At 39.5% G+C, this 27,998-nt stretch overlaps 1 protein-coding gene across 3 annotated transcripts; it reads left to right on the forward strand.

Annotated features, from left to right (window-relative positions):
* Positions 1 to 4,096: 4,096 nt before the first annotated feature.
* On the forward strand, positions 4,097 to 27,354 carry pik3r1 (phosphoinositide-3-kinase, regulatory subunit 1 (alpha)). Of its 3 annotated transcripts, XM_066658040.1 has the most exons (15): positions 4,097 to 4,368; positions 5,847 to 6,512; positions 15,511 to 15,606; positions 15,720 to 15,794; positions 15,909 to 16,040; positions 17,367 to 17,568; positions 17,771 to 17,853; positions 22,602 to 22,704; positions 22,791 to 22,889; positions 23,000 to 23,180; positions 23,314 to 23,582; positions 23,685 to 23,861; positions 23,967 to 24,041; positions 24,132 to 24,302; positions 24,435 to 27,354. In XM_066658040.1, exons 2-15 carry the CDS (start codon positions 6,179 to 6,181, stop codon positions 24,622 to 24,624), a joined length of 2,187 nt encoding a protein of 728 aa, XP_066514137.1. In that variant the 5' UTR covers positions 4,097 to 4,368; positions 5,847 to 6,178; the 3' UTR covers positions 24,625 to 27,354. The 3 variants fall into 3 exon arrangements, with proteins under 3 accessions (XP_066514137.1, XP_066514148.1, XP_066514158.1); XM_066658051.1 differs by lacking the exons at positions 4,097 to 4,368; positions 5,847 to 6,512; positions 15,511 to 15,606; ... (2 more) ...; positions 17,367 to 17,568; positions 17,771 to 17,853 and adding an exon at positions 19,622 to 19,940; XM_066658061.1 differs by lacking the exons at positions 4,097 to 4,368; positions 5,847 to 6,512; positions 15,511 to 15,606; ... (2 more) ...; positions 17,367 to 17,568; positions 17,771 to 17,853 and adding an exon at positions 20,941 to 21,187 and having other exon boundaries at positions 24,435 to 27,353.
* Positions 27,355 to 27,998: the final 644 nt, after the last annotated feature.

Below are 27,998 nucleotides of genomic sequence, written 5' to 3' on the forward strand. Positions count from 1 at the left end.
TATGCATTCAAATGAATCTGCAACATCCAGGAAGAATATCTTGTTTCTTTAGAGCATGTCAATTCTTGTGAAAAAAAAAAGAATTTATAAATGGAGAAGTGAAATTCATATTCTGATTAACTATACCATGCCTCACATTTCAAGGGAACCCACTGTTGTGCAACATATTTTATAACAGTATGAAATGGCTTGTACAGAAGAAAGTTAGGGATTAAAGTCCTAGAAATGGACCCCAATGATTTATAAATGTGCCAGATTTCTTTCTTTCTTTCTTACTTTCTTTCTGAGGCTTGTATGAACTTGCTTTAAGAAGCAATGAGGCTAGTCTGAGTTCTGATGTGTCTTTGATGCACAATAAGCAAAAAGCACATAAAAGGAGAAATGGTCGCCTTTGGTTTGGAGGCAATAAGAAGAAAGGGCTAGAAATCTTTTTACATAGTTAGAAGTGCTTTTGCACTTTTCGCCTATGGAAGGTGAACAAAGCATGCTAAATGGTGTTTGACCTGAGGGAGGAGGAATGTTGTGTCAGAGGCAAGATTCGTAGGAGAGGCACGTTGCAAATCTGTGGAAAAGGGGTAGGTCTGAATACTGAGTATTAGGTTTCATGCACAGGCCTGCAATATGAGTGAAAAGGTAAAGAAACAATCACAGAGCCTTGGGTTGGCTTGCAGGCTCGTCAGCAGTCTAATTTCACTTCATACCAAGGGGAAGGTAAGTATACAGTTACATTGTACAGCATGGTCTATCAACATGTTCTGTGAACGGCAGTGAACCTGCCACTATCTCATATTGCATAACCTAAGTACCGTAGCTGGAAAAGGTGAAAATAAAATCAGCTCTACAGCGTTACAGGACAAACTGTGACATAGCTCTCCCGCCTCGTTATAAACAATCTCCAAACACACTGCTGTACTGGCCCATAACACAGTTTATATGAACAGCTTTTATGCAACATCAGATTGAGTCCCTGCAGCCGTTGACTTGGCCCACAGCCAACGTCAGCTTTGCCGCTAAAGGGAGAGCTAGGCCCCCTTTGTCTGCCCTTTCAGAATATTCATACAGCACAATGAATCGGCTAATTTATGGTCATGGGATACGTGTGGGGCTCTCTCAGCCCCTCACTGCATCCAGCCTTTTTAGAAGCGCCATGTCCGGCAGATGAGAACAATCGGGATGGAGTGGCCTGGTGAGATCAAAGCTGACGTGTCAAGCGCACACTCGATGTAATTACTTTATAACATGTTTATCTTGCTTGTCTAGTGCCTTTGAGCTGAAATTTTGTATGATACATTTGAAAGACCACTTGCTTCAAATCTCCAAACAGTAGCATGTTATAATCAAGCAAATGGAGGACAAAACACCAATCTACTTCATTCTTATAAGCTGAGAATAGACATAAAAAAGGTGGTGGAGAACTTGAATGGACATTCAGGTAAACCTGAAATACATTTTTTGAGGCTGATATGTGTGATTTGTGCAAGATAAATATTTCTCAGCTATTGTAAGCACACTGACCTACTAAAGTATTTTCTTGCTACATCTGTGTTTGGCATAGCCACTAAATGATGATTCCATGACTTCCAGTTTAAGGGAGGGGTGGGGGGGGTAGGCTCGTGTCTGGGCATTTCAGACATGGCCTCAGTCAGTTTCAGGCACAGCAGATGGGTCAGCAGGGACTGATCAGCTCTTTAATCAGGCGGTTGAATGTTCTGTCGGATTTTATGGTCTAGTGCTTCGGGTTTTCATTTCCATTACCAGTGGCCCTGTTTCCAGTGCTTCCAGTAAATTAGGATCAGACAAATCAGAGAGCAAACATTTTGCTCATTTCTAATCTGACCAGACTGATGCAGAGCCTTAATTTTGGTGAAATTACTAAACTTTTGTAGTTGAATTTCTATGATATTTAGATTTGAGTTTAACTGATTAGGTACAGTGCATTCCTGTCAGTATATTTGTGTGAATGTTTAAATAAGTTACCAAAGTGTGTTGAAACTATACGCTCTGTTACTGTAGAGCTGGGCGGCTACGTGCAAAGTTGTGCTCTTCCATTCAAAAACACTGTGCACACCCAAACACTTGACATCTGATCTGCCCTCCAGTTCTCTCAAGAGAGACAGAAAAAACTCCCCATTCAGCAGCTAGTGGCCTTCTAGAGCTGTTTCTTACTCTCCAGTGTTGAGATCCTTTTTTGCTTGAACAGTAGTAGTGCACAGCCAGGGGATTTCTATCAGCTAACCTGCACTGTAATTAGGCCACCCACATTCCTGGTAATGTGTCTGGGATTGGCTAATCTAAAGAAGCCCTGTGTGCTTCATATTGAATTTGAAGTGATAGGGGTTAATAAAACACAGGAAATGTCCTTCTTTACATGTCAACACATATTGTAAAAATTCTCTAAACCGTGTGGAAATATTTCCGGTTTGCCTTATAGTTTGCAGTCATTGTAACTGTTCTTATTTGGAATACATCACTTGTAGCTTTTCATATTTTCAGTTCAGTGTGATACTGAGAGATATAAGGAGATATCATTCATTAGGAGAAATCTAGCATGAATGCAAAAATTGTGGTATTTGCTTTTCTATTCAGCATTGATGTCATATCAAGGTTTGCTGCACCATAATTGGATGTCTTGTTCCCTTACTTCCTTAAAATCGAATACTGTGTGGCTTATGAAGGTAAACTTTACAGAATTAAGATTAATCTGAAGTAATGCTCTCTATAAAAAGACTTATATATATATAACAGTCCTAGTGTTGAGGTGGTGAAGGATTAAACTTAAACTGCTTTATACAAAAATCACAGGCTCCATTCTTAGAAAGCCCTGTTACAGTTCAGAGAAGTCATCAATGGACAGCCATTCAGACTCGACTGATTAAGAAAAGATGGAGATGGTAGGTGAAAATAAAGATATGTACAATGTATTTGCATGAACTGGGTTGAAATTGTTTAATTGGAGATAATGACCAAATATGAATGAGTAACATTATTATTATTATTATTAATAGTAGTAGTAAAAATAATAATCAACCTCTGCCATTTCAGATTTAAAATCCCTCTTGAAAGTCAAGTTAAATTATTTTGTACACTGCTATTTAAAACCTAATGGTGTAACAAAGCAGTTTTACAGACATCAACAATTAAAACAAAATGTGCACCAGCCAATCTATTGATTAGGCTAAAGCCCTAAAAACTTTGCTACTTTGCCTTCTTTTGGTACACACTAATCTATGATTTTGCAAGTCTCTGTCTACCTCCACTTACCCTTCAACCACTGTCCTGCAGCCTGAAAGCTCCAGCCTGCAATTTGGTTCCAAAGGTTTATGATATCAGAATAAAATTTGAGACTGTTGTAGTTTCAAGTCAAAAATGCTCAGCTGCTTACATTTCATGTATGATACATATTCAAGCACATAAAAAATAACACACTTACATGTTAACAACATAGAAACTTGAATTTGTCTTGGGAGGGGTCTTTAAATATATTTGAATAGACCAAAATATAAAACAAAGCATTTTACTTCTCTAAACTGTTGCTTGAGCAATCAGAAACAAGCAAAAAAGTAATCAAAATCTAGATTGCACAAGGTCATGTTTCTTTATATTTTTCATTATTTTCTTGTCTCTGCGCTTTACAACATGGCCTACGCCGACACGACCAAAAGCAACGCACACAAGTGCAGAATCCTGCCACCTAACATGTGGAAGTTACGTAACTTCTAAAGGACGTTTACTAAGAGCCATTTTATTTGCATGAAGGGCGGCAGTCTACGCTGCAGCCAATCAGAATCGGGCGGGGCTGAGCATGTGCGTCTGAGGGTGAGGCCCAATGTTCCCTCAGAATCAATTGGTTTGCATAGAGGCAGCAATCTGCGCTGCAACCAATCAGGATGCGACGAAGACGGCACATGTGCCTCTGAAAATGCCCAATCCAATATCGAAGAGCCTGTTAATTAGCATGAGAGGTGGCAGTCCACGCTGCAGCCAATAGGCATCCGGCAGGGGCGGGGAATGTTTCTCTGAGGGTGGAGCCCGAAGGCGCTTGGATTATGACGTACTTTGATTGACGTGTCTCGGTTTCGTTGCGCTTAGAACGAGTTCGGTCCGAGTAGTCGCTCGGGCGGAGTCGGCAGGACTATAGAGCGCACAAGCTCCTTCCAAAACTTTGAGAAACAAGTACGAAGAGCCGTTTCGGCGTTGAATATTTTCGACTTCTAGGCGTTATTTCGTCGAGAAACGTCGTTTCAAGAGGATTTGCTTCAGACTAGTCGTCCGCTGCTTTGTGGGAAGCGGCGTCTTTTCCAGCTAACTCTGCTAGCGGCAGGGAAGGAGAGGTTTTCTGGGCCCTGCGCTGACGGCTCCGTGTCAGAAGTAAGTGTTGCCGTTTGCTTTTCATAGTCAACTTGAAGAATTTCTTAGAGGCTTATTTTATTATGTGGCATATTTTTTGCATTGCTAACATTACAGTGTGCTGTTTGATGCGAATTTGTTTTTAAATAGCCATACAATGCTTTTGTTTGAAGGCGAGTGAGTTGGAACAGTTTGTTCTGTTGGACAAGAGAGTAACGTTTGCCGCTCAGCACTTCACCTCACACCGTGCTCCTTGGCATTATTCTCCTTACAAAATTACGCAGGCATTATAGCTCTCATTTTAATTTCATATAGTGATGTTTATCCCCTTAATTTCACTGTTAATAGTGCTCAAGTCAATTGTGCTTAGCCACTGAGCTAACTTTTGCTAGCTTTTTGCTAACATAGCCACCGTTAAATTTCGCTAACTCCAGTGCGTTGCGGAGAGCTGCCGGAGCATGTGGCCAGCGACTGAAACCGACCGTTTTCTCAGATTTTGAAGCTCACCTTCAGCGAACAGCTGTAGCATTCTGGGCATTTCAGTTTGAATATTACTTTATTTATGTAGTTATCGAAACCTAATACTACAAAGAGATCTCAGGTCCTTAAGACGCTAATTCCCTGTAAACCAGCTTCTCCAATGTCTTCGGGCTGAGTTTCAAATGTCGTCCAGCCCCTTGTGTAGTGCACTACGTCGGTCAGCACAATATCTCTTTTGCGTTGAAGTGCATTACTCGTGCGGAAGGGTGATATACTCGGCTGGTGATCAAATTCCATCTCTATCTCTTGCACAGTTAATGCTCTGTTTGCGTGTGAAAGCCATAATATTATGAACCGTAAAGTCTACTAGGTAGGGAGTAGGAAACGGGTTGAGATTCAGCCTGTTTCCTCGTTAGCTGTATCTCGTTACATTTTCTGCACATTCTGCTTAGTTACGTGCATGTTAACGGTGCAGAAGCTTTCTGTTGGAAAACACCCGATGTGTTTGAGTGCAAAAGTGAGTTTAGGTCCTGCAAAATTAACAACAATAAAAGGTACATTTACTTCCCAACACGAGAAATCACGTGGAAATGAGCTGGTAACGTTCTTGTCAGTGTTGAATTAAATCAAATTGCACCTAATATAAGATGCTGAGTTTTATCGCTGCATGTTTTTCGGCATGCATGCTCTGTTGCATATTACGATTTGAGGTAACAAACTTAGATATGAATTAATGCACTTGTTTTTATTGCCTTTGTGTCTTTGTCTTTCTCTTAACTTGTACGTTCAACAGTGCCTGTGCATGTCGCTTATGTTGCTTACATTTTTATATTTAAATGAATGTTACTGTGAACCTTTTGTATATAATTCTAAATAAAAGTATGTGTAAGTACTGAACAGCTTTTAAAAGCTTATTGGTATGAGTTCTGATGATGAGGTGATATGTATCATGGAGCTGTATTTATTCACACTGATGGTGTGTAGGATGCTGTGTTAAGAAAATTTCTTATGTTTTGCAGGTTGTGGTTGCATTAGCCAGAGCACTGCAGCAGACTTTTCACAGATGGGAAAATTGGGTCTCAAGCACCGTGAAGGTGCTCTAGACCACTGGAGAATCAGTTTCACCTAAAGGACCATCGACTGATCGAGGAGAAGCTGCAGCATGATACAACACTTGAGTGTATAGGTTACAGAGGAAGACAATTTTACATTATCAGTAGATAGTCTTACCCCAAGAGTGGTTTTTCAAGAAAAACCATTGCACAAGACTGATAGAAGCAAAAGAAAGAGCACCTATTGGGTTTTGCAAATTTTCTTGGCTTAAAAGCAAAGGGAATACTAAAATATCAAGATGAGTGCAGAAGGATATCAGTACAGAGCACTATATGACTACAAGAAGGAGAGAGAGGAGGACATTGACCTTCATGTCGGGGACATACTCATAGTGAGTAAAGGTGCCCTATTAGCACTTGGCTATAGTGAAGGTCTGGAAGAGAGACCTGAGGAGATAGGCTGGCTGCCTGGTTATAATGAAATGACTCAGGAAAAAGGGGACTTCCCTGGTACCTACGTGGAGTTCATTGGCAGAAAGAAGATTTCTCCTCCAACCCCCAAGCCAAGACCCCCTAGGCCTCTGCCCATGGCTCCGGGCCCTTCCAAGAATGACTCGGATTCTGAACAAGGAGGTTAGTGGATGCCATTTTAGGTTAAATTTTAAGCTGCTTCTGCCATAAACAGCAGCTGTCCACTATTTTGTATAGCTGCAGGCATAGTTGGTTTTGTGTAGGAAACATCTGAAATCTTTATAATTTTTTTAAATTTATTTATATGTGTAAAATAAGATAATTTGAGGATGCCCAAATTTGGATTTAGGTCAAATTCAGACCTCCCTGCGACTAGGTGCTAAAAGCAGTGGCCCACTTCAGAATATCCATTGTGAGGTTAGAGAATAATTTCTACTCCATGCAGTTTGTATTTTTGTGATTGTAGTGAATTTTCTGGCCATTTTGAGCTTTATTACCCCCATTTTTATTTTTCTAAGCAGCCTGCCACACTCTGAGTGACTGCAAGATTTGTAATTTGCCTTTCTACCAGTTATTGATGTTTGTTTGAATAATTTTGCCTCGGATTTAGATACTAAAATCATCAGCGTAATAGAGTAATGTGTATTTCAGCTTTCCTTTGTCCGTAAAACTGTAATGCAGCATACTTTCTGTTTGTAGTTGGAAGTAGTGGTTAGTGTTTCTAAAAGTGTTCTTGGGACCATTGAGGTTTCCAGTCACACACAACGGGAATCAAACAGATTGAACAAATTAAAGCTTGCGTACCATGCCTGGCCAGTGCTGCACATAGTGCGTCACTAGTTTTTTTCTAGAATTTGTTGCATTAGGTTCTGATTAAGAAATGCTGAGAGAAACATTGTTGCCATGGTAACAAAGTGAGCGGATGTGTTTTGATTGGTACGCGGAACATTAGATTATAAGTGAGAGATTGCTGCTCCCTAATCGTTGGTGGTAAAATCAGTATGCCACAAGTCATGTATTTCCTGGCCTATGTGGTATATCTTGTAGGTGTGTTTTTCGTGTGTGTATGTATATTTCTAAAGAAACACACAAGCCAAGCCATATCAGTTTTTACCAGGAATACAATATTTTTTGACATTCTGCTGTTGCCGGTGTGTCACTGACTGTGTGTGTATTTGTGAAGCATAGGGAGTTTCAGTTTTCAACAGTCTATCAAATTTTGTCAATGTTAACTGGCCTGAGCAAAATCTGGTAGAAGAGAAGCAGGCTAGCTGGAGTTGTGGCTTTGATAATGTTTTTGAAGCCATGTTAAATGAAGACCAGATTAAAGTATGCAAAGCAAGTGGTCTGGTTGTGAGCTATAACCAGGTTCATTGGGGAACGATGCATCTGGATCCAGCTTCCAGTGACAAGACACCAACATAATTTTCTTACCTGTTCTATAGAAAAACAAAAAAAAAGTTTAACCACACAAGACTTTTGCAAGACATTTTTTATTTTTAATAAGCTTTTAATTTAGGCATGCTAATTATAAAATATGCATTATTTTATGTACTAATATTACTGTATTATTTTTTTTGCCACTATCTTGGCTACATTGGATGTCATATTGCTGATCTCATTTGAGGAAGCACTTTTAAACGTCTCAGGTGTTGTTCATCCGTTTGTCATGTGGAACATATAAATGTCCATAAATGTTATGAATGAAAATTAAAGTTTTAGTTTTTCCCCTGTGCTGGAGATGTAGGCAGTTTAGTCATATACGATGCACAAGGCTAACTTGTAGGATGTCAGCTTGCATTAGCTTTGTATCTTCAATGTAAAACTAAAAAGGCAAACTTTGTGTTTCAGCTGTACAGCCACATCTTGAGTAAACAATAAGTTAATTTGATTGATAATATATTAAGGATTGGACTTTTGGTTTTGGAGACTGGAGTGAAAATCTCACCTTCACCCAGCAACAAGTTTCTCTGGGGTCTCAAAGTCTCTATGGGATGTGATTGTGAAATTCCTGCAAGATCTGGCAGGGCTTACTGTCTACATTGAAGCCCAGCAGTATTGAGTGGCAGCCCCAGAGCTTGGCGCAAGGGTGAATGTGGCACAGAGAGAAGAAAAGTCTCTGTGTTTGTGTGGGTGGGAGGTGGAGAGAGAGAGGAGCTAGGGCCTGCAGCCTGGATTCTTGTTGCTTCACGGCTCTTGTGATTTATTACCTGCCACTGAAAGATCTGGCAGAACTCTCTTGCTTGCTTTTTCCTCTCTCTCTCTCTCTCTCTCTCTCTCTCTCTCTCCTTTTTAAATATTTTGATAATTTTGCTTGGGCCAAGCCCCAGCTCAAGCAGATGGAGAGGGAAATTTAGGAGGATAGATAGAAAGAGGGAGGTGGCAATGGCAAGGGTCATAAGTGGAGGCTTTTTGAGTTTGTTCATGTTTGAGCCTGGCTCACTCACTTGCTCTCAGTCTCCTGGCCACAGGGGCTTACTTCAGAGAGCAGCAGATGTGGAATTTCAGCATGTTCCGGCTCCCAAGCTTTTAAAAACACTAATGTGCTCCTTTTTGTGGGCCTCTGGAACAAGAGAATCTGTACATGCCTGGGTTAGGCCAGTAGAACCCAACTTTGTGCTACATTAACTACATTCACCACGATTGCCTTTCATTAAATTTTACTATCCAAGATACAATCTGCATCTACCATTTTAGTTGTACATTTTTTTACTCTTTCAAATGAATAGTTTATTTGCCGGTATCTTTTAGATGTCATTATGTTTAGACATTTCGTTTTTGTTTAACTCTGAACAAAAAAACGAATATAGAACTTGTATCATTATTCCTTTCGTGACCCAAATTATGCTTGTTCTAGGACTGACAGCAGATATGTACCTTTCTGAATGATGCACATGTTAGAATTGTACACTGTAATGGTATCACTTTTTCCCAGATAGGAGAGCATGACCGAAGAGCCCTTTCTTTGTAAGGGCTTTTGTCTGCTGAGCCTGTATGGAGAAAAGTGTTTTAAACTTAAGGGCATGTCTGAGCTTTAGTGATCTTTATCTGTATTTGTAGGAAAATGGAAATATTTTTTAAACACACAAACTGATGCATTTTCTGAAAGCGACAGTTTTCCATTCTCTTCAGCCATAGGCCTATGCCATACCCGAAACTGCCCTATTTACGATATAGTGCAGTATTTTAAGGTTCTGCTGTTTTAGTGGTGTCTAAAAACGCAATTTTCAGTGTACTCTCAATCCCACAATGCGTCACAATTGGTAGTCTACAACCAGCATACCGTAGTTTATAGCGCATTGCCCATTTGGTTTGAAAAAAATCAGAAATAATTTACCTGAATTCACTTCCTTGTGATAGGCACTCTGGCGAGCACAGTAGGAAATCGTAGGAAGACATTTTGAACACAGTTAAATTTTTAAATAAATATAAATTATTGCAATTTAACGTGACTTTAATTTTTCTAAATGGTAAGAGAAAAGTGTTTCTAAACAGTAGTGTTAAACCTTAACGTGAGATGGCCTCAGTCATGTCGGGTGGGTTAGTTGGCATTACTGGATTAAGCAAATCTAATAATTTTTAAAATTCTTTTGTTGTGCTGAGGGTTCTTCTAAATCGATAAAACTACTGCTTTGCTATAACAGAACTGGTTACCCCATTCAAGTCCATGCAGGGCATGGTTATACTTTTTTTTTTTTTTTTTTTTTTTTTTTTTTTTTTTTTTTTACACAGCTCAGAGAAATCTGATGCTTTTTTTTAATTCTTCCCCTTCCTTCTTAAGATAGTAACTGGTGAGAGTCTTTGCAAGGCTAAGACCTAATATGATTGGAGATTTATTTCCTTAAGACAAAATATGAAAGGTTGTTCCATCTAGCTTTTTTCCCCTCATTTAATCTTCATCTGTGGTTTATTCGTTTAACATGGACTGTCCTCTGCTGCTCTCAATGCAGTTACTGAGAACACTTTTTTCTTGCATTGAGGGTACGGTGTATATTTTGAGCATTTAGATTTAAGGGGAAAGGGAGGAGGAGGGAAATGCCTCTTATGCACGCAACCAGACAAATCACTAGGAGAGTGCCCTTAGTCATGCCTGAAAAGTGAAAGACAGGCCTTGGCAGTTAACTGAAGAAAAAAAAAACACAGGAGAGAGAGAGGGAGACTGAAAGAAAATGCTGTATATGGTGGGGGTGGGGGTGCCTGAGCGAGTGAGTGAGGGAATAGCAGGGCAGAGTACTTGGTGCATAGCTGGAGTTTGAGATAATGTAGCTTTCTCCTTTTTGGGGGCCTCTTCATCGCTCAGCCGAACATCTGCTGTGTGGAGCCGCTCACTGAGGGTGAATTGTTGCTGGGTTTCACAAAGAATGTGCACTTTCCCCTAAACTCAGGAGTAAGCAGCTGGGGGTTGTGTGTTCCGCCCCGTACTTCACTACCAGCCCCCTACCCGTAGTACTACGAGAGAGATGATACTAGGCCCCAGACAGTATAATTGGCTGATCTAATTTATACAGAATGATCTGTACTGTTGAGTATCCCCAGTTTTTAAAAAGCTTGATTTGTATTGTCACAAGTTAATTTTAACAAAAGAACCATGTCTAAGTAACCATTTACTTAGTAGATTAATATATGCCAAATTAGGAAATGGAAAATAACAGTCATTAAAAAAACATGAATTTTGCATGAAGATCACCTGTTGGCATGGCCTGTAACAACTGTGTAGGGAATGGTTGAAAAGAGCCAAGTTAAAGGACTGGGTTAGCTTTTGTTGGTTTCATTGTAGAAAAGTGACAGTGGTTTAGGTGCAGTTTAACAAAACTCTTAGTGCCTATTTAACAGTTGATTATATACAATTATATCAGCCCCCAATAGGGACCTCTAACAAATGCTTGTATCTGCAGTCTGTCTGTCCAGACATGACAGCCCCCAATCAAAGCAGTGGTGGTGGTTAGGCCAGGGCTAGGGCTGAACTGCAGTTGTGGTCGTAATGACGTGCGTTCCTGTGGGCTAGCCTACTGGACACCCTGTGCCCAACAGACAGATTTAGCATTGTACTGAACCAGTACAATTGTCCTTGTGTGCAGTCAGCAGGAGCCACAGTGGAAGAAAGGGCAAGCCAGGCGCACTCAAACGGTCACTCGTTACCATTCCAAATAACCTGTGGTTGAAATTGGCTGTACTCTCTGTGCTTTGAAACAAACTCTGAAAGCTTTTTAATCCAGTGTTTCTGTTCTGCAGAATAAATGAGGGGTGGTGTTACAGAAAAGGGGATGTAGCCAAAGAAACATCCTAAGTGAATATTATGCCCCCTACTTACCTCCCATTTTTATAATTGAGTTTGATGATTGAGTAAATACATTTAGAAATATTAACTCTCCTTGTGCTACATGTATAAACTAAAATTTAAGTTAAATTCTTATATATAACCTAAAGCTCCAATTCCATTTTATTAATCATTAATGTTTTTCATTTTTTTTTTTTTTTTTTTAGAAATGTGTAGATTTTAAATGGAAGAAAGGGTAGGCTTATGTTAAATGCAGCATGAATTCTGAGAGTTCCAAGATGGTTGAGAAACCTAATTAGCATGAAAGCTAAAGTTAAAATAAAACTGATAGCTGGAATACATTTTTGAAAATCTCAGGTCTTCAGAATAATACAGTAAAGAAATGCAATAACATTGTAATCAAATTGTTTTTAGTTGTTTATATTAAATAATTTGGTGATATGTCTAAAATGTGTATATATACTAAATGTTAAGATCAAAAATATTTTTCTTCTCTCTAACTTGTAATGTTTCAGTATACTACACCGAATAAGGTATAATTTAAAAAAAAAAAAAAAAACAAAATTATGAACAACACTGCCCTTTCTTAAATATGTACTTGAGCCATGGCTTTTGGGAGCTGCAGTAAAACGTTTGTGTTTATGGGGCCCTGTGCGTGAGAGTGTGCACATGTGCCTTTCATTACTGATCGCCTCCAGAGACACCGGGCTGAATTGGCAAATCTTCTTACTGGAGGCCAAGCATGTCTGCTCTAAGGATTAGCAACCTTTTGCAAAGAGAGGAGAGAGAAAAGGGGAACTGAAATAGCACACTTATAAAGGTTTTACGCTATAATCATTTTTTTAAATTTTAATGTTGAGTTATACTGAATATAATTTTATGGGATCCTATATTGATTAATATAAGTGAATAAAAGATTTCTGCTTCTAGGACATCCTAGGAACAAAGACTGAAAGACCTTTTGTTTGTTCTCATAAGGTTATAAAACTGGTCGGTTTAGCTCTGTAAAAGCTGCTTTGTGTATTCTATTGTGAAACTACGTTTGCTATCAATTGGCCAGGAAAAGCTGTTACTTTTTCCTGTGTCACATATGATAAAATATGATTAGTGGGTTGTGTTAAATTTCAACAGTTTTCTCTAATCCATTTAACAACGACTCTCTTATAAAGTCAGTTTAGTGCTGTGTGCGCATCATGGAAGATCTTCCTTTTTCTACCCATAGAGGGAGACACTGTCATTTCTTCAAATGAATCTTCAGCATGTGACAGCTGTGGACTGTGACCCGAACTTACAGTGCATCATTTGCACTAAATTCTAGCAGAATGACCATGATTATATGACCCATTTCTGACATGATTTTTTTGCTTACATTAAGTATGAATCAAGTGATCATTTTGGGTTCACTTACCTAAAGAACCGGAAATTATGTGCAGATTTAGAGCACTTAATTTAAATAATTAGTCATTTTTTATTTTTACTTCACTAAATGCTTGGAATCTTATTGTGGTGTTCTGCCATAACTTAACTTTTGCTCAAGAGAGGCTAAGGTAGAAAAGCATGTTTTATGAGCAGACCCCTTTATTTTAACTCCTGGACACCCCCCTCTGTCTTTAGCTATCCATAGATCTTCTGTGGCCACATTCTGCAGTTGAGTCTGAATGGAATTTTGTTCAACAACATAGCTTTCTCAAATCTGCAGTTATTCTTTCCCTGAATCTTAAAGGATAGAAATGAGTGCTGCACTGCATACAGCTTGAGGCTTGTGAGGACTTGCTCTTGGGGGCCTATTACTCCTCCTGGTGTTACCTTGGTAACCCAGGTCGGAGCAGCTGTTCCTATTGGTCAAGTGAAATGGACCGCCTACCACGTCACGTGTTGCTTGTTCATTGCCTGTTTGATTGTTCCTTAAAAGCACAAACACTCTTTCTGCTGAGTGAGAGTCTTTGCTACAAGAAGATGTCTAGTTCCAAGTACATTTAAGCTTTTGTGTTTGGCCATAAATGCCATCTGTCTGCATATTTTTGATTAAAAAAAAACCCCCCAGCCTGTGCTTTCTCTGAAACTCTGCATACATGTTGAAGCTCTCACCCTAAACTCAAAGAAGCCCATGTGCAAGCCTTATACTCTTATAGTGTCAGTAAGCCAAGCAAAGCTAAGGATAACAAAACTGTGAGCACACAAACTACCGTGAGACATGGTGTGTAAACCTCCTGCAGGCATTAGGATTAATGTCTTTCTTGCCCCAAGTCCTGTGTGACTGATTCCGTCCTTCAGCATCACCTTCTTTGTCCACCTGATAACTGTGTGGCCAAAGGCACTTCTGAGAAATGCTGGCGCAATGAGCCGAAACATTTCAGCAATTTTTCTGGGTGTCATTCAATCTGTGCACCCGAAGGCCTAGTGCTATCGGGTCACGGCGAGTTCTTGGGAAGCAATACAATCCCCTCCGCTCCTTAGCCTGTTGCTCTGTAGACATGCTCCTCTCACTTTTTGTTTAATCAACCTCTAGTTTTATGAAGCCAGTAATTAGTAATATCTTGCTCAGTTATCTGCTTTTACAGAATTTTTTGAATGATTCACATGTGACCTGGTGACTCTTTGTGTTATTGCTTTGTTGTTTATGAAACAAACTCTAGTTGTGAACAATTAATTGTATTGGTAGTTTTATTGCCGTTTTTGGTAATTATTAGAACATTTAAATCATTCAAGTGCAGCTTTAGAAGAAGAAGAAGGATTTATTTAAAAATGTTATTTGGAATTGTTTCTAAAAGTAAGAAACAAAGGTCATTTTTCAGGATGCATGATACAGGAGATAATTGAGATTCAGTAAAACCTATGTTGGTCATTTATGAAGAGGGCCTTAAGTAGAGCAGATAGGGGTAAAATTAGCTTAGCTTTTGTGAAACCCACTTCTGAGAATCAGCTGGCTGGTTCTGGCCATGCATCAGACTTGGATAGGGTGTCTTACCATGCTAAGGATTACACCTTGGATGCATGTGGGAACAGCATTCGTCTCTAAATGTCTGTCAGGAAGATCTCTGTATCTATGTTTCCACGCTTCTTAGAAACCAAACAACATGCACTTGTGGTTACTGCTGGAAGAACATTTGGTACAACGTGTTCTACTGTACCTTTCATATGTTTCTTTATTATACACTTTTCCTGGGGTCACACCTGAAACATCATTTGGAAGGTCCTAAATTACTTAAGATTTATCAGCTCTAATAGTAACTGTGGACAAACTTTTTCATTTGGGGGAAGGGGTGAGTTATTTTGGTGCTAAAAAATGGAATGAAATGTAAAGAGGGTTCATTCATAACCGCTCACATTTAAATACTCCACCTCCCAACACCACAAACAACCAGGCCTTTGAGAAACTTTGGCTTTCTGAATTGCTGGCCCGCAAATCCAAATAAAGCAGCCCACCATCACCACAGTCCTTTCAAGTGCACACCTGTCCTACCGAATCAGAGGGGAAGTCTGGACCCACCTCCCTCTACCAGAGTCTGCCAGTTAGCCACTCTTTGCAAGGCCTGCCTAGCCACCTCCACTGCTCATTAAATCTCGTCCTTCCTACCAGAGGAGACTTTCACATCTTTATCTTTTTTTGTCGCAGCCGATTACTTGCGTGCAGACAGTGTTGAGATATGCCCTGCAAAAACCTACACCCCACCAATTCTGGATATAACACCATAAATGAGCAGACGTGGTTAGTTCAAAGACAGCTTCTCAGCTTTACCATATGTTTTGTGTGCAGGTCAAAAATACTCACCAAATTTAATATTTCCTGGACAAATAACAAGGCTTTAAAGGTGATCATGCTATGCTTCTTTTTGTTGTACAAGGCTTAATTTAAATGATTTTCCAATCTTTGTCCTGTAGGTCCCAGCACTTTGTTGGATCTGACAGAGCAGTTTGCACCTCCTGAAATAGCCCCACCCATGCTGCTCAAACTGCTAGAGGCTATTGAAAGGAAAGGTGCGTGCATCTCGGACTCTGTCTTCATACTTAACTATTTCAATGTTATTGTTTTTTTTTTTTCCTTATTCTTCTTTTTCTGTGTTTCTAATCGAAATTCCTTATATCTGCAGGTCTTGATAACCCTACACTTTACAGAAACTTCACCGCAGGAGGAGGGCTTGATGTCAGACAGTGCTTTGATGGTGGTGAGTGACTTTGTGCTTTTGTTGCTGATGCAGACCAATTGTTTCTTGTCTTCTCTGTCAGGTCTCTAATAGTGTATTTATTTATTTTTTTAAATTACTTTTTGTTTTGTTTAGAACCTCCTTCTGTGGACCTGGAGCAGCTGGACCTGCAAACGTTGTGTGATGGTTTTAAAAGATACCTGCTGGACTTGCCCCAGCCTGTCATCCACCCTGCAGTCTACAATGAGATGGTACACATTGCCCAAGGTAAAAGCACACTATTGACTTTGTGTCTACTCAAAACTGAATGTATTACAACACACTCAAAGGGACTTTTATTTTATTTACATATGCCCCTGAATTATTGAAAAAAGAAATTAAACTAAAAACACAGTCTTTCAGGAAGAAGGACACTGAAGCTCAGTTTAGGTCATGATGAATAATCATTATACAGCTACAGGGGAGGATAGTGAACATTGTCAATGTTTTAAAATTCAAGTAAGGAGCCAGTATGTAACTGTAGTACCGTTTAAGGTAGAATTGTTGCAATAAAATAACACAAATTTTGGAATCTTTTTATACAACTTTTATACCATTTGTTCAAGATGCTTTATTGTTATTTCAGCTATATACAGTTATACACAAAATGAGTGTAAACCACAGTATATTCAGTGCAGGCACAAAACAATTATAAATATGCACGATTGTTGCATATTAACAGTCTTTATAAGTTTAAAGACACTCGTGTTGTCTTTCTTGGGTATAACAATCATATATAAAATATATACTCTTTATGTCTCAGCAATTGAAATTTTAAATTGACAAATCGTCTCCACTGCTGTAATTTTAACGTAAGTACCACATGGTGGAGCCCTTGTTCTAAAATTCAATTACTGACTGCAAATTGCAAATACAATCATTCTTCACTGTTGGTGCTATTGGTACTCAGCAACTGCTTTGGGTTGCTATGAGTAACTGTTTTTGCATATTGGCCCAACTTTCTTTCAGTTCAGTAATGGGCCCAAACTGATAAACCTGTATGCTGTTAACAGTTATCGTCATCCTAAGAGCACAGCAGTAATGTAAATATGGTCAGTGTGAACACCCTTCACATTTTGAAATTAGCCTGGGGGCAGAGATGACCTCTTTTACTATTGAAAATGTGTTGTTCAGAGAAATCTAACTTGTGGTAGTGTAGGAGTGTAAATACCAGTGAGTGAGTGAGACTTTTTTAAAAACCTTTTCTCTGCTAGCTAGCTAGTTGTCACATTGAGAAGAACAGGATATCTGTGGTTAATAAGACCTAAAGAAGGTTGCGAACTTCCTCTGCAGCAACCTTGTCAGCCAATCAGCTCTATGTACTCTGGTCTTCTCCATCATTGTCACACTCATAATCTTTCAGTGGTTTGAAACACTTTTTGCAGTTTTCCACCTGACTGCAGAAACTTTTTTTTTTTATATAAATATAAATTATTTCTTCTCTTTCTCTGCTTACACATTTGTGCTTAACACGCAGATTGGACAGGGAAGTCAGACAGCTAATTATTGAGAATTTAATGTGTGTGTTCTTTTGTCTCTGTCTGTGGGCTACAGAGGTACAGGGCTCAGAAGAGTGCGGGCAACACCTGCGGAAGATTGCCAGTTCCTCAACATTGCCACCCCAGTACTGGCTGACGCTGCAGTGTTTGCTGAGGCACCTAGCTCGTGTATGCCAGGCTTCTGCTGCCAACCTGCTGAATGCTCGTGCCCTCGCAGAGATCTTCAGCCCTATGTTGTTCAGGCAGCAGGCCACCAGGTGCTCTCATATTCTGCACACACAATCTGACATTCTCTTACATTTACATGCAGGTTCAAACCTAAAAGGCACACAATGGATAGACTTGAGTGACTTGAAATCATAATGTTTTGTTTCTCATTTTTATACAGATTAATCCAAGTGCAATAATAAGGTAGCAGCTCAGACCTTCACTAACATCCCCTATGTTCTCTGTCCTTAGCTGTGAGCCGAGTCCTGAATCCCTCATTAGGACCATTGAAGTTCTGGTGACCAGTGAATGGAGCAGCAACCAGGCAGCTCCAGGTAGATGTCAAGTTTCTCTTGTAATTTGTTTAGCAGCCATATGGAACGTTATGATGCTTATGTAATGGCTGTGCATTAGATGTTCACTCTTGCACATTTGCAGTGGATTTGATTCCTTATTACATAAGAAAATACAATCAATGGGAAGTTTGAACATGTGGTAAGAAAGAGTGAGCAGTATGTTGGGTTAGCATTAAGGAGTGCAGGTGGGAGGAACAGCGGGAGATCTATTGCTATTATTAGCATGTCTGATGGGTTGAATGTGGAAGCAGTGACACTGCAGCTCTGCTCCCAGCTCTGTGTCACACAGGCCCCATTTGTTCTGTTGCACTTTCACACTGACCCATCATTAGCATCGTCAGTGTTAGGAATGATGAGAATTAATGGAGAAACTGTATGCATGCATGCGTGTCTGTATGTGTATAATATAACATAAAGTACTTCTTGAAGTACTTTTGGAGTTCTTGTCAGCCCAAGCCACATCACAGGGTCATCATGTGATTCTGCTTTAGTGGAGGCGCTCTCACTGAGAAGCAGCATTTTAAATAAAAAAAACACTTTTAAAGAGAATTTAGATTGAGGAAGGAAGCCAAGCTTGAATGGTTTATAAGTTACAGACCGCACTGTCGCATTTGCCATGGAGTACAAAACGTACTCACTGATCTATCTTTAATGATATAAGACGCATTGCAGAACATTAGTATTCCACTCCCCTGCCTTTTGTGGGTCAAGTTGTGTAAGAGAACTATGAAGCAGAGCTGAAAGAAATGCACGTTTTGAGGAAGTTCGTCTCCCCCCCCCCCCTTTCTTTCTTCATTGATTATTAAGGCAGTGAAGCAGGAGAGAGAGCTCTGATGAGTGAGTGTGTGGGCATTGACTGTTAAAAGGGTTTATTACCTGTTAGGACCTATTTATACCCTTTCCAAGTGTGGGTTTTGCCCAGCTGTCAGTAGTTTGCACCTGCATCAGCCTGGCCTGGGCCCGACAATTCTGAACTCAAATGCACGCTTTCCACTGCCCTCCCTTCTGCTTGGGCAGCCCAGTTCCTCCTTGTATTTTACAAATGTACACACACACACACACACACACACACACACACACACACACACTTCCACCTGTGGGGCTAGTTTAAAAACAGCTTCATTCTCACATTTCCAGTGTCTCATTTACTTGTCTGTACATGACTTGGTGTCTGCACATGTGGCAGTGTAGACTTGAGTTGTTTCTGTCTGTCTGTTCCTCTGTGGGCCTGTGTGTGTCTGTTCACTCCCAGTTACAGGTGGCTATTTTAAGCTGGTGGCCAGAGGTCCACTTAGATTTGGTTGGCTAGAGGCACCGTCTGCTCCACAGTGTACTGTTGTTAACTCACAAGTAGTCGCTGTGCAAAAAAAAAAAAAAAAAAGGGGGAAATATATATATATATATATATATATATATATATATATATATATAATGTGTGTGTGTGTATATATATATATATATATATATATATATATATATATATATATATATATAAAATGTATGCGCACACACAAAAATACACACACTTCCTAGGACTTCACTCCACCCTCATTCTCCCTCCTGCCCCTCTCCTGGTTGCTCCACAAGCCCCTCCCAAAACACAAAGTGCCAAGCTCAGCAAATATTTGAACCTGAGCAAGTTAATCATAAGACTGAATCCCGCAAGCCAGCATAGTGGTGAGAGCTAGAGCACGCAGCAGGGCCGGCTTTTGGAGAGGGTCATTGCCAGGGACAGCAACCCCAGCAATCATTAAGCAGCTGCCTCTGGCCAGCCTTCATTACGCTGCTTTCCCTCCCACGTCGCTGAACCTTTCATTGCTAGTGGTAGAGCTTCAGGATTGTGAGGCACCAGCCTGTTTCACTGGATTCTACAAGGATTTTATGTCCACTGATGCCATTGTCTTTTTAAAGGACAACATGAAATTTTCTGATTTCTACATCTAAGCATTAGGACCTCTGGAGACTGTACTTTGGATTTACAAAATTGGGAATTTTTGTATGGACTTACCCTGCTGACTAGGCAGTTTGTTTGCTTGAATATTTCTGAATCATGCATAATTTGCAGCGTAAGTATGTTGTTTTGAAATCATCAACATTTGGGGGGACATTGTGGTCTGACACTGTCTGAAACAAACAATGAGTGGAATTAGTCTTTTTTTTTTTAATATGCTGGTTAGTGTGCCAGGTTCTTTTCTTAGTAGGTTGGTCTTCAGGCCTTTCTCAGTAACAAGACTCATATCTCATAATTTCGTGCTTCTTGGTGTCTCTTTCACAGATGGTTGATAAGTACAGACCCTGTGACAGTAAAGTTCAAAGAATAATGTGGCAAAGAAAGTGGGCTAACTTGTTCAACTTGTCATAATTGAGTGTGTGCGCAGAATGAGTTTGTTCATTGACTCAGTTGATCAATGCATTTTCAACATCAACAGCAAATATTGAGTTTTGAGAGGTTGTATTGCTACATAGCTTCTTAAACTCTTAACTATTTTTCTATGCCAATTTGAATCCATTTTGTTAGAAACATTATTCCCAGTTCTATATTAATTGTAGTATTACTGGGGTTCTCAGAGTTTGTGTTTTACTCATGACCCCCTCTGTAGCTGCTAGGTGTCTTCCTCACAGACCTGTTGTGATATGACAGTTGGTCATATATATTTTTTTAATACATCTGCTGAGAATTATGGCTACATCAGGTGCCTCCTCTGTTTCAGCCAGCTCCCCCCACTCGTATGGTAGAGTTGTGTTTGGGGGATTATGATCAGCATTTGTGAGCACTTGCCTGCCTGTGACCCGGCCATGTGCTTGATGTAGCAGCTGCCTACGTGCCGCTGCAGCAGCGATCAACGCACATAGCCTTTGTCTGCCTGCCAGCACAGAGGCTGATCTCAACCAGCCTGCTCACTGAGAGGAGGAGCCAAGGAGACCTGCAACAGACAGAGATGAGGGCGGGAGGAAGCAGAGAGAGAGAGCAAGCAAGCGAGAGGGAGTCAGTCAGACACCAGATTCTCTTTTCATTTGAAAGATGCTGCGCTACCCTGCACTTCGTGTGTAATCGTTTATGGCTTTTAGCTCAGAGGACCTGGGCTACTAGAGGTTCTTCGTGTTAATTTATGTCCTAGGATAATACTGGATTAAGAAGGTCTTTTTTATTTTGTCTTTATCTATTTTTTTATTTTTTATTTTTTTCCCTTCTGGATTGGAAAAAGTCAGAGCACTTTCACAATGACATCATTGCGTTCAGGAAATGTACGATATAGAAATGAACGATGGGGCAGGAGTGGCTAGCAACAGTCGCACAGTGCCATTGGCTGGGGTAAGTGATGTAATGGCTTCATCTGACCCCTCTCTTCTAGGCTTTTCAAAAGCTGTATTAGAGCTGTATTGAGTTTTTTGTAGTCTTCATAAGGCATGAGTTGTACAAGGACATCGTGTGTCGATTCTAGACGTGCGTTATGGCATTAATTATGACTGATATGGATTCTCAAGGTTTGGATCCAGGCAGTGGGACTGACCTACTCTTTTACATAGAGATTGAATCGTCAGGTAAATAGTTTTGTTACTGAGATTCGCAAAGAATTTTGCAATTTGGTATGCATTAAATGTTACTGTAGCAGGTGTATATTCCTGAGTTATTGCATGCATCTATTGTCAATGTGCTGTCATTGCAGTGGTATAATTTCTGTAGTTTGTAAAACTGGAATTTTCTTTTTAATGCTGTAAGCTAGCTTTTTTGAGAAAGCTATACTTTTCTATTTTAAATGTTTCCATGACCTACCAGCTTTAGTCTGTTACTTGGCAGTATGTTAATTAATACAGATATTCCTGCATGAGTGTCTAGGATCCTGTTAGTCTGCTACGGCATAGGGCTTAGTAATGCTTAGTGACTGAAGTGAACAAAAGAGAGAGTGGGTAGATGAGGGGGGATAAAAATAGCCCATCGCTCGAGCTCTGCCTCATGTTCCACAGAGACCATACAGCCCCCTCAGCTACCTGTCACTCAACGTGGCGACCAATCCGATGCAACCTTTGCCTGTTACCAATGATGCAACATGTTCTCAATGGCTGTTGAAAAAAGCAGCATCTCGCCAGAACATGTATGTTGTGATCTTTTAAAGAAAGTATGATTTCTCGCTCTTATATGGTTATTGATATTTCTCTGCTCTTTGTTGACATTTCTCCCATTGAATGTCAGAAACAAGGTTTGCCGTCTAATCAGGCAGGCGTGTAGCTGCATGCTCAGCCCCCAATTTTTTTTTTATTGCTGCATCCCGGCAAGCAGTGAAAGAATGATGAGTGTTTTCTTTTTTCTGAATGAAATGCATTCTCCCTGACTCATCATCATGGCTGGCCTCCCTGCTACAGAGAGCAGTGGTATTTTTTCCATTTCGCTTAATTATGTGGAAACGGGTGAAGAGTTAGGCGAGAGGAAGAGTCTAGCAAAATGCAGAAGCTTGAACCTCTGAATTCTGAATGGAAGGTGCTGAATAAATGAAGCTCTAGAAGCGTTGTTCTCCCACTTTTATCTAAATTAAACCCCAGAAAAACAATATTTTTGCAATATGTCCCACCCCCCTCATTCTGCATTCAGATAACATGTCATGTCCAAGAGTATGGGCAGATACTTGCCTAGGCATGTTTCATATGTAAATTATTTTGAACAAAGCCGGTCCATTTAAATGTAAATTAGCACCAGCCTATATTAACTTACTGTCCTTTTCTCTTCACAGCATTACCTCCAAAGCCACCCAAACCAACCCCTGTCACTAACAACGGTATGAACAACAATATGTCTCTGCAAGAGGCTGAATGGTACTGGGGGGACATCTCAAGGTAAGCACATATGCGTTATCTGCTTATGCAGTCTTTATGCTTTGGTCTTTATAGTAGATCTAATGTGAAGCTTTAATGTCCTGCAGGGAGGAGGTCAACGAGAAGCTGAGAGACACAGCTGATGGAACCTTTTTAGTCAGAGACGCTTCCACCAAAATGCATGGGGATTACACCCTCACGCTGAGGTAATTTTTACCACAAAGAACCATTTTCTCTGATTTTATAAAACTCTTGCAGATGGCTTTTTTTAATCTTAATTTGTGTTATACTTATGTTTTATTTAATTGGTTTACAGGAAAGGAGGTAACAACAAGCTGATCAAAATTTTCCATCGTGATGGGAAGTACGGTTTCTCAGATCCTTTGACTTTCAACTCTGTGGTTGAGTTAATCAACCATTATCGGCACGAATCCCTCGCCCAATATAACCCAAAACTAGATGTGAAACTGCAGTATCCTGTGTCCAAGCACCAACAGGTAAATTTATTTTATTTTTTTTAATTGCCAATCATAAAAATGTCTAAATGGATGAACTCCCTTACCTAATAAAAAAACTAATGTACCTGTAAGGTAGTGTTGTGAAATCTGTAATGTTCATTGTCTTGTATAGGATCAAGTGGTGAAAGAGGACAACATTGAAGCAGTTGGCAAGAAATTGCATGAATACCACTTGCAGTATCAAGAGAAAAACAGAGAGTACGATAGACTTTATGAGGAGTATACTAGAACATCACAGGAAATTCAGATGAAAAGGACTGCTATTGAAGCTTTCAATGAAACCATAAAAATCTTTGAGGAGCAGTGTCAGACACAAGAGCGCTACAGCAAAGAGTACATTGAGAAGTTCAGAAGAGAAGGCAATGAGAAAGAGATCCAGAGGTACGTTTTAAAGCTCAACACAACATACATGAACAGAAGCTGCCCTTAGATTTAAATACCACAATGCTTTTTGCAAATCTTATAATAAATGCTGTCCCTTAGGATCATGGTGAACTATGAAAAGTTGAAATCGCGCATCAGTGAGATTGTGGACAGCAAGAGGCGTTTGGAAGAGGATCTGAAAAAGCAGGCAGCAGACTACAGAGAAATAGACAAAAGGATGAACAGCATCAAGCCTGACCTCATCCAGCTCAGGAAGACTAGGGATCAGTACCTCATGTAAGTTCTTCAACCTTGATAGAATCTTAAATAATAACCAAAAAAAATGCACGGGATTTTCCCCATTATGTCGATTTGATACAATCCCTTTATTTTGAACCACAGGTGGTTGACACAGAAGGGAGTCAGACAAAAGAAGCTCAATGAGTGGCTGGGAATCAAGAACGAGAACCAGGAAGAGTGAGTATACATTATCAAGCATGTAATGGAACTTATCACTCTTATTGTAAGATATGATTCCTGATGCTCATTTGGCTGTTTGTGTGCTAGTCAATACTCTATGGTGGATGATGACGAAGATTTGCCACACCATGATGAGCGATCGTGGAAACTGGGAAACATAAACCGCATCCAGGCTGAAGCACTGTTGCGAGGCAAGAGAGATGGCACATTCCTGGTCCGAGATAGCAGCAAACCCGGCTGCTATGCCTGCAGTGTTGTGTATGTATCTTTTTAGCTAGCCTGAAAAGCTATGCGACTCTAGTCATGAAGCAAAATGTTTACCATTTCCCAGTAAGGTACTTTTAAATATTTAATGTTAAAGACTTTTTTTTTTTTTTTTTTTCATTGCAGGGTGGATGGTGATGTTAAGCACTGCGTCATCAACAAAACCCCCACAGGCTTTGGCTTTGCAGAGCCCTACAACTTGTACAGCTCACTGAAGGAACTGGTCTTACACTACCAGCACACGTCTCTTGTTCAGCACAATGACTCTCTGAATGTCACGTTAGCATACCCTGTCTACGGGCACCAGAGGCGATGAGGACTAGTGAACACACTCTCTCTGGACTCCTTCACAGAGAATGGGAATTTAGAAGAAGGCTGGGCCTCGTCACATGGCAACGCCTCCACTTTGTCTTCAGGATAGATGGCTGTCTTTTTCTTTTTTTCATCATTGAGCAGCCCTGCTGCGGACAGTATAGCCTGAAACCCGAAACGAACATTTCAGCCACTGAGACTACGACCAGTGCCGAGTCTTGAATGTAGTTTTCTTCATTGAGTGGAAACTGCTGAACGTGTATTTCTCTCCCAAAGTGGAGGACTTTGGAGGCCTTTTCCAAATGGTGCTTGTTCATTTCAAAGCTTTACTCGCTGCTGGAATGTGGAACGCTGTTAATGATGACCTCTGGAGTTTTTTTTTTTAAATGCTACTCAGAGTCCTAACCCTTACCCACCTGTTCAGTTTGGGTTTACCCTTTTGTTTGTTTGTGTGAGTGTGTGCGCGCGTGTGAGCAAAAGAAAGAGGGGATGTGTGTGTGGACATGATGTGACCAAAACTCAAAGTATAAGAAAGCTATTCATGATTGGAGTGTTCAACGTGAGAAACATGAACAGACCATGGAATCAGCTGAATAATGTAGCAAGGTGGCACTTTTGATACAGTATATTCTGTATTTTCACATTAAGGACTCCTGTATGAACAATTGAACGAGTGAAAATCTCAGAGGAGCTAAACAAAGAGAAGATGGCAGGATGCGTGGCATTTCCTTTGTAAGCATTACAGTGACAAACTCTTTACTCCATCTCTCCCTTTTACAGACTAGCAAAGCAAGTAAATGGACCTGAAATGGATGTAGTTCATGTTGTACATACGGACATCATTAAAAAAAGTGATGAAACCATATTGTACCAAAAATGCTCAGTTCCGTCTCAGTTGTATTCTAATCTGCTATGCAAATTCTGTATCTCCTTTCTTCTCTGCAGAGTTGTGATTTTATTTTACATGTTGCTTCCCATAATATAAACCTTTTTTTTTTTGTTTTTATCGCTTGAAGTCGTCTTTTTTTTTTTAATGTCGATAAGCAGATATTTTAAGTGTCAAACCGTCAATTTTACAACAGAAATTATACTTTATTACAAATTTCTTTATCAGCAGCTGATAAAATGAAAGGAGTATTTTATTAGTCTTTTTCACTTCAAGCATTTTTCTAGGCAGAGCCTGGAGGACTTAGTGCTGCTTCTGTCAGTAGTACAAGTGATATATCTGAACATTTTCATTATCTGCTATCTAATGAATCCGTATCAGAAAACACATTAGTCTGTAGTTGACCCAATGACAGATGTTTATTTTGTGATAATATTTTCACAAATCAAGAGCAAAGCGAATTGATCCTCTGGAATGATGGACAATGATGATGTATTTTAGATGTTGGAAGTTTAACACCCCTTCATTCCTTATCAACATAGTATTTTTTTCTGTATCAGAAAACCCTTACTAGTGTTTACATGAATGGATCAACTCATTTTGACTTGTACCCTATACTAGTCTGTTGCTCAATGCTGATAAATCCTAGTTCTACCAACTGAAGATTTTTTTTTTTTTTTTTTTCCTTTTTCTTTTTCCAGCTTGATGGCCACTTCTGCCATCACTGTCTTTTAATTACTCATCAGGAATTACAGTATTCTAAGCTTTGACTGGTTAAGTCTATGTGGCATAAAGTTTTGCCTCAAGCTTAAGTTGTCTATATTGCAATTATGCATCCAATTAAATTTTGAATAAATAAACATCATTGTGACACAAGTAGTCAGCTTGATAACTTAAGTGTATTTGTTCTGCCGGTCACGCTCCTGTTTCCAGTTTTTCACCAAAGCCAGGTCAGTGCTAAAGTGATTTGAGGTTTAACTAGGCCTGATTGCCTTATATATACATATAATTCTACCCTAGCCAGCACTGTTAAATGTAATGGCTTATCCCAGCAAACCTTTAGCAAAGTTTCAGTTAGATTTATAAGTTGTATTTCCCCAGTATTAATTTGCACATGTCAGCAATAGTTATGTAGGCATTAGGTTTTTCATAATTAAACTTTTATGCTGCATGAGTATTGCCTTTTTCACGTGTCCCCTTATCTCTCCCCCCCCCGTCCCTTTTTTATTTTTTTTATTTTTATTTTTTCCCCTTTAAATGAAAAGCTGATGAATAAAAAATATTAGTGAATAGTTCTACAGAATTTTCTCATCGGCCACTTTTGCTAATGTTTGGTTTTTTTCCCAAAATTATAGTAATGTTAAGAGCATCTTAATCACTCAGAAGGATATTCAATACTTGCTTTGTCAGGCTGTTATCTTTGTTTTAAGTTTCTCAGAGAAAATCCCCTAAATTCTCACTCTCTCTCATTCTGTAAGCATTGCATTTTCCAAAAATGTCTCTCAGTACTTGGTACAAAACTGGGTGATTAAAATGATAACTTTCTTTGGCATATACATATTTTCTTTTGTTTTTATGTGATTTTTTTTTTTTCTTTTTCCCCCTGGCCATTGAGCCTCATTTTCTGCTGTACTACTGTGTACAACATGGCTGCCATCCTGTAGCAAGTGCTGCAGCTCTTAAAATCTGATTTCCCCCTTTTAATCTATATGGAGTTGATTTACAGATAATTGTAACCATCATACTAACATTGAGATTAACCAGTGTGTCGAGTTCTAAAACCTCTTCAGACCTGTAATGGCTTTGTCTTAAAAAAATAAAATGTGTTTTAAGACAAACTTTGTCCTTTTGTGTAATCTCTTTAGCCTTTTGTTTCTTCTTCTTTTTTTTTTTATGTCTGAGGTTATGCAAATTTGGCGGTGTGACATGATGGCACGATACTGATGTCAGTCTATTGGGGACGAAAGGTTAGAGAACTCTGTGTTCTTTGGTCTGTGTATGATCTCGAATGCTGCAGGATGCATCAAAAATAGATATGTATTTTCACATGTGCAAACTGATATGCATCGGTGTCCCTATTATTTGTAGCATATGAAAAAAAATTCATATATAACTCTTAGTATTTGAAGCTATGCACAGCTTGAACTAAAGACCTACAGTATAGAAAGAATGAATTAGTCAAACAAACTATACAAACAACAACTATCCTGGGATCCAAATGTGTGTGTGCATTTTAGATAATGGGAAACCTTTACAAGAAGTTCCATTACAGTGTTGTTGGTGCACTTCATTAGATCATCTACAGGAATTTCATGTACTGTAAACTTGCAGTAGTATGCAAGAACCTGCTATAAGTATAATAACCAATGAAGTAATTTTAAATGCATTTAAAAAAATCTGGCTATAATGCCAGATTTTGTATCATATAAGAGCTGATTTGCATGTTGTAGTCGTGTACTACCGGCATTGGTTGCACTATAATTCATATTACA

The sequence above is a fragment of the Hoplias malabaricus genome, chromosome 2, assembly GCF_029633855.1.
Source record: "Hoplias malabaricus isolate fHopMal1 chromosome 2, fHopMal1.hap1, whole genome shotgun sequence".
Taxonomy (NCBI): domain Eukaryota; kingdom Metazoa; phylum Chordata; class Actinopteri; order Characiformes; family Erythrinidae; genus Hoplias; species Hoplias malabaricus.

Excerpts from the sequence above, each read along its gene's own strand:
- pik3r1 (XM_066658040.1), top strand. The coding sequence starts at position 6,179 with ATGAGTGCAGAAGGATATCAGTACAGAGCACTATATGACTACAAGAAG. Across the intron at positions 6,513-15,510 it reads CTCGGATTCTGAACAAGGAG|GTCCCAGCACTTTGTTGGAT; the intron begins GTTAGTGGATGC and ends TTTGTCCTGTAG. Across the intron at positions 17,569-17,770 it reads TTCAGGCAGCAGGCCACCAG|CTGTGAGCCGAGTCCTGAAT; the intron begins GTGCTCTCATAT and ends CTCTGTCCTTAG.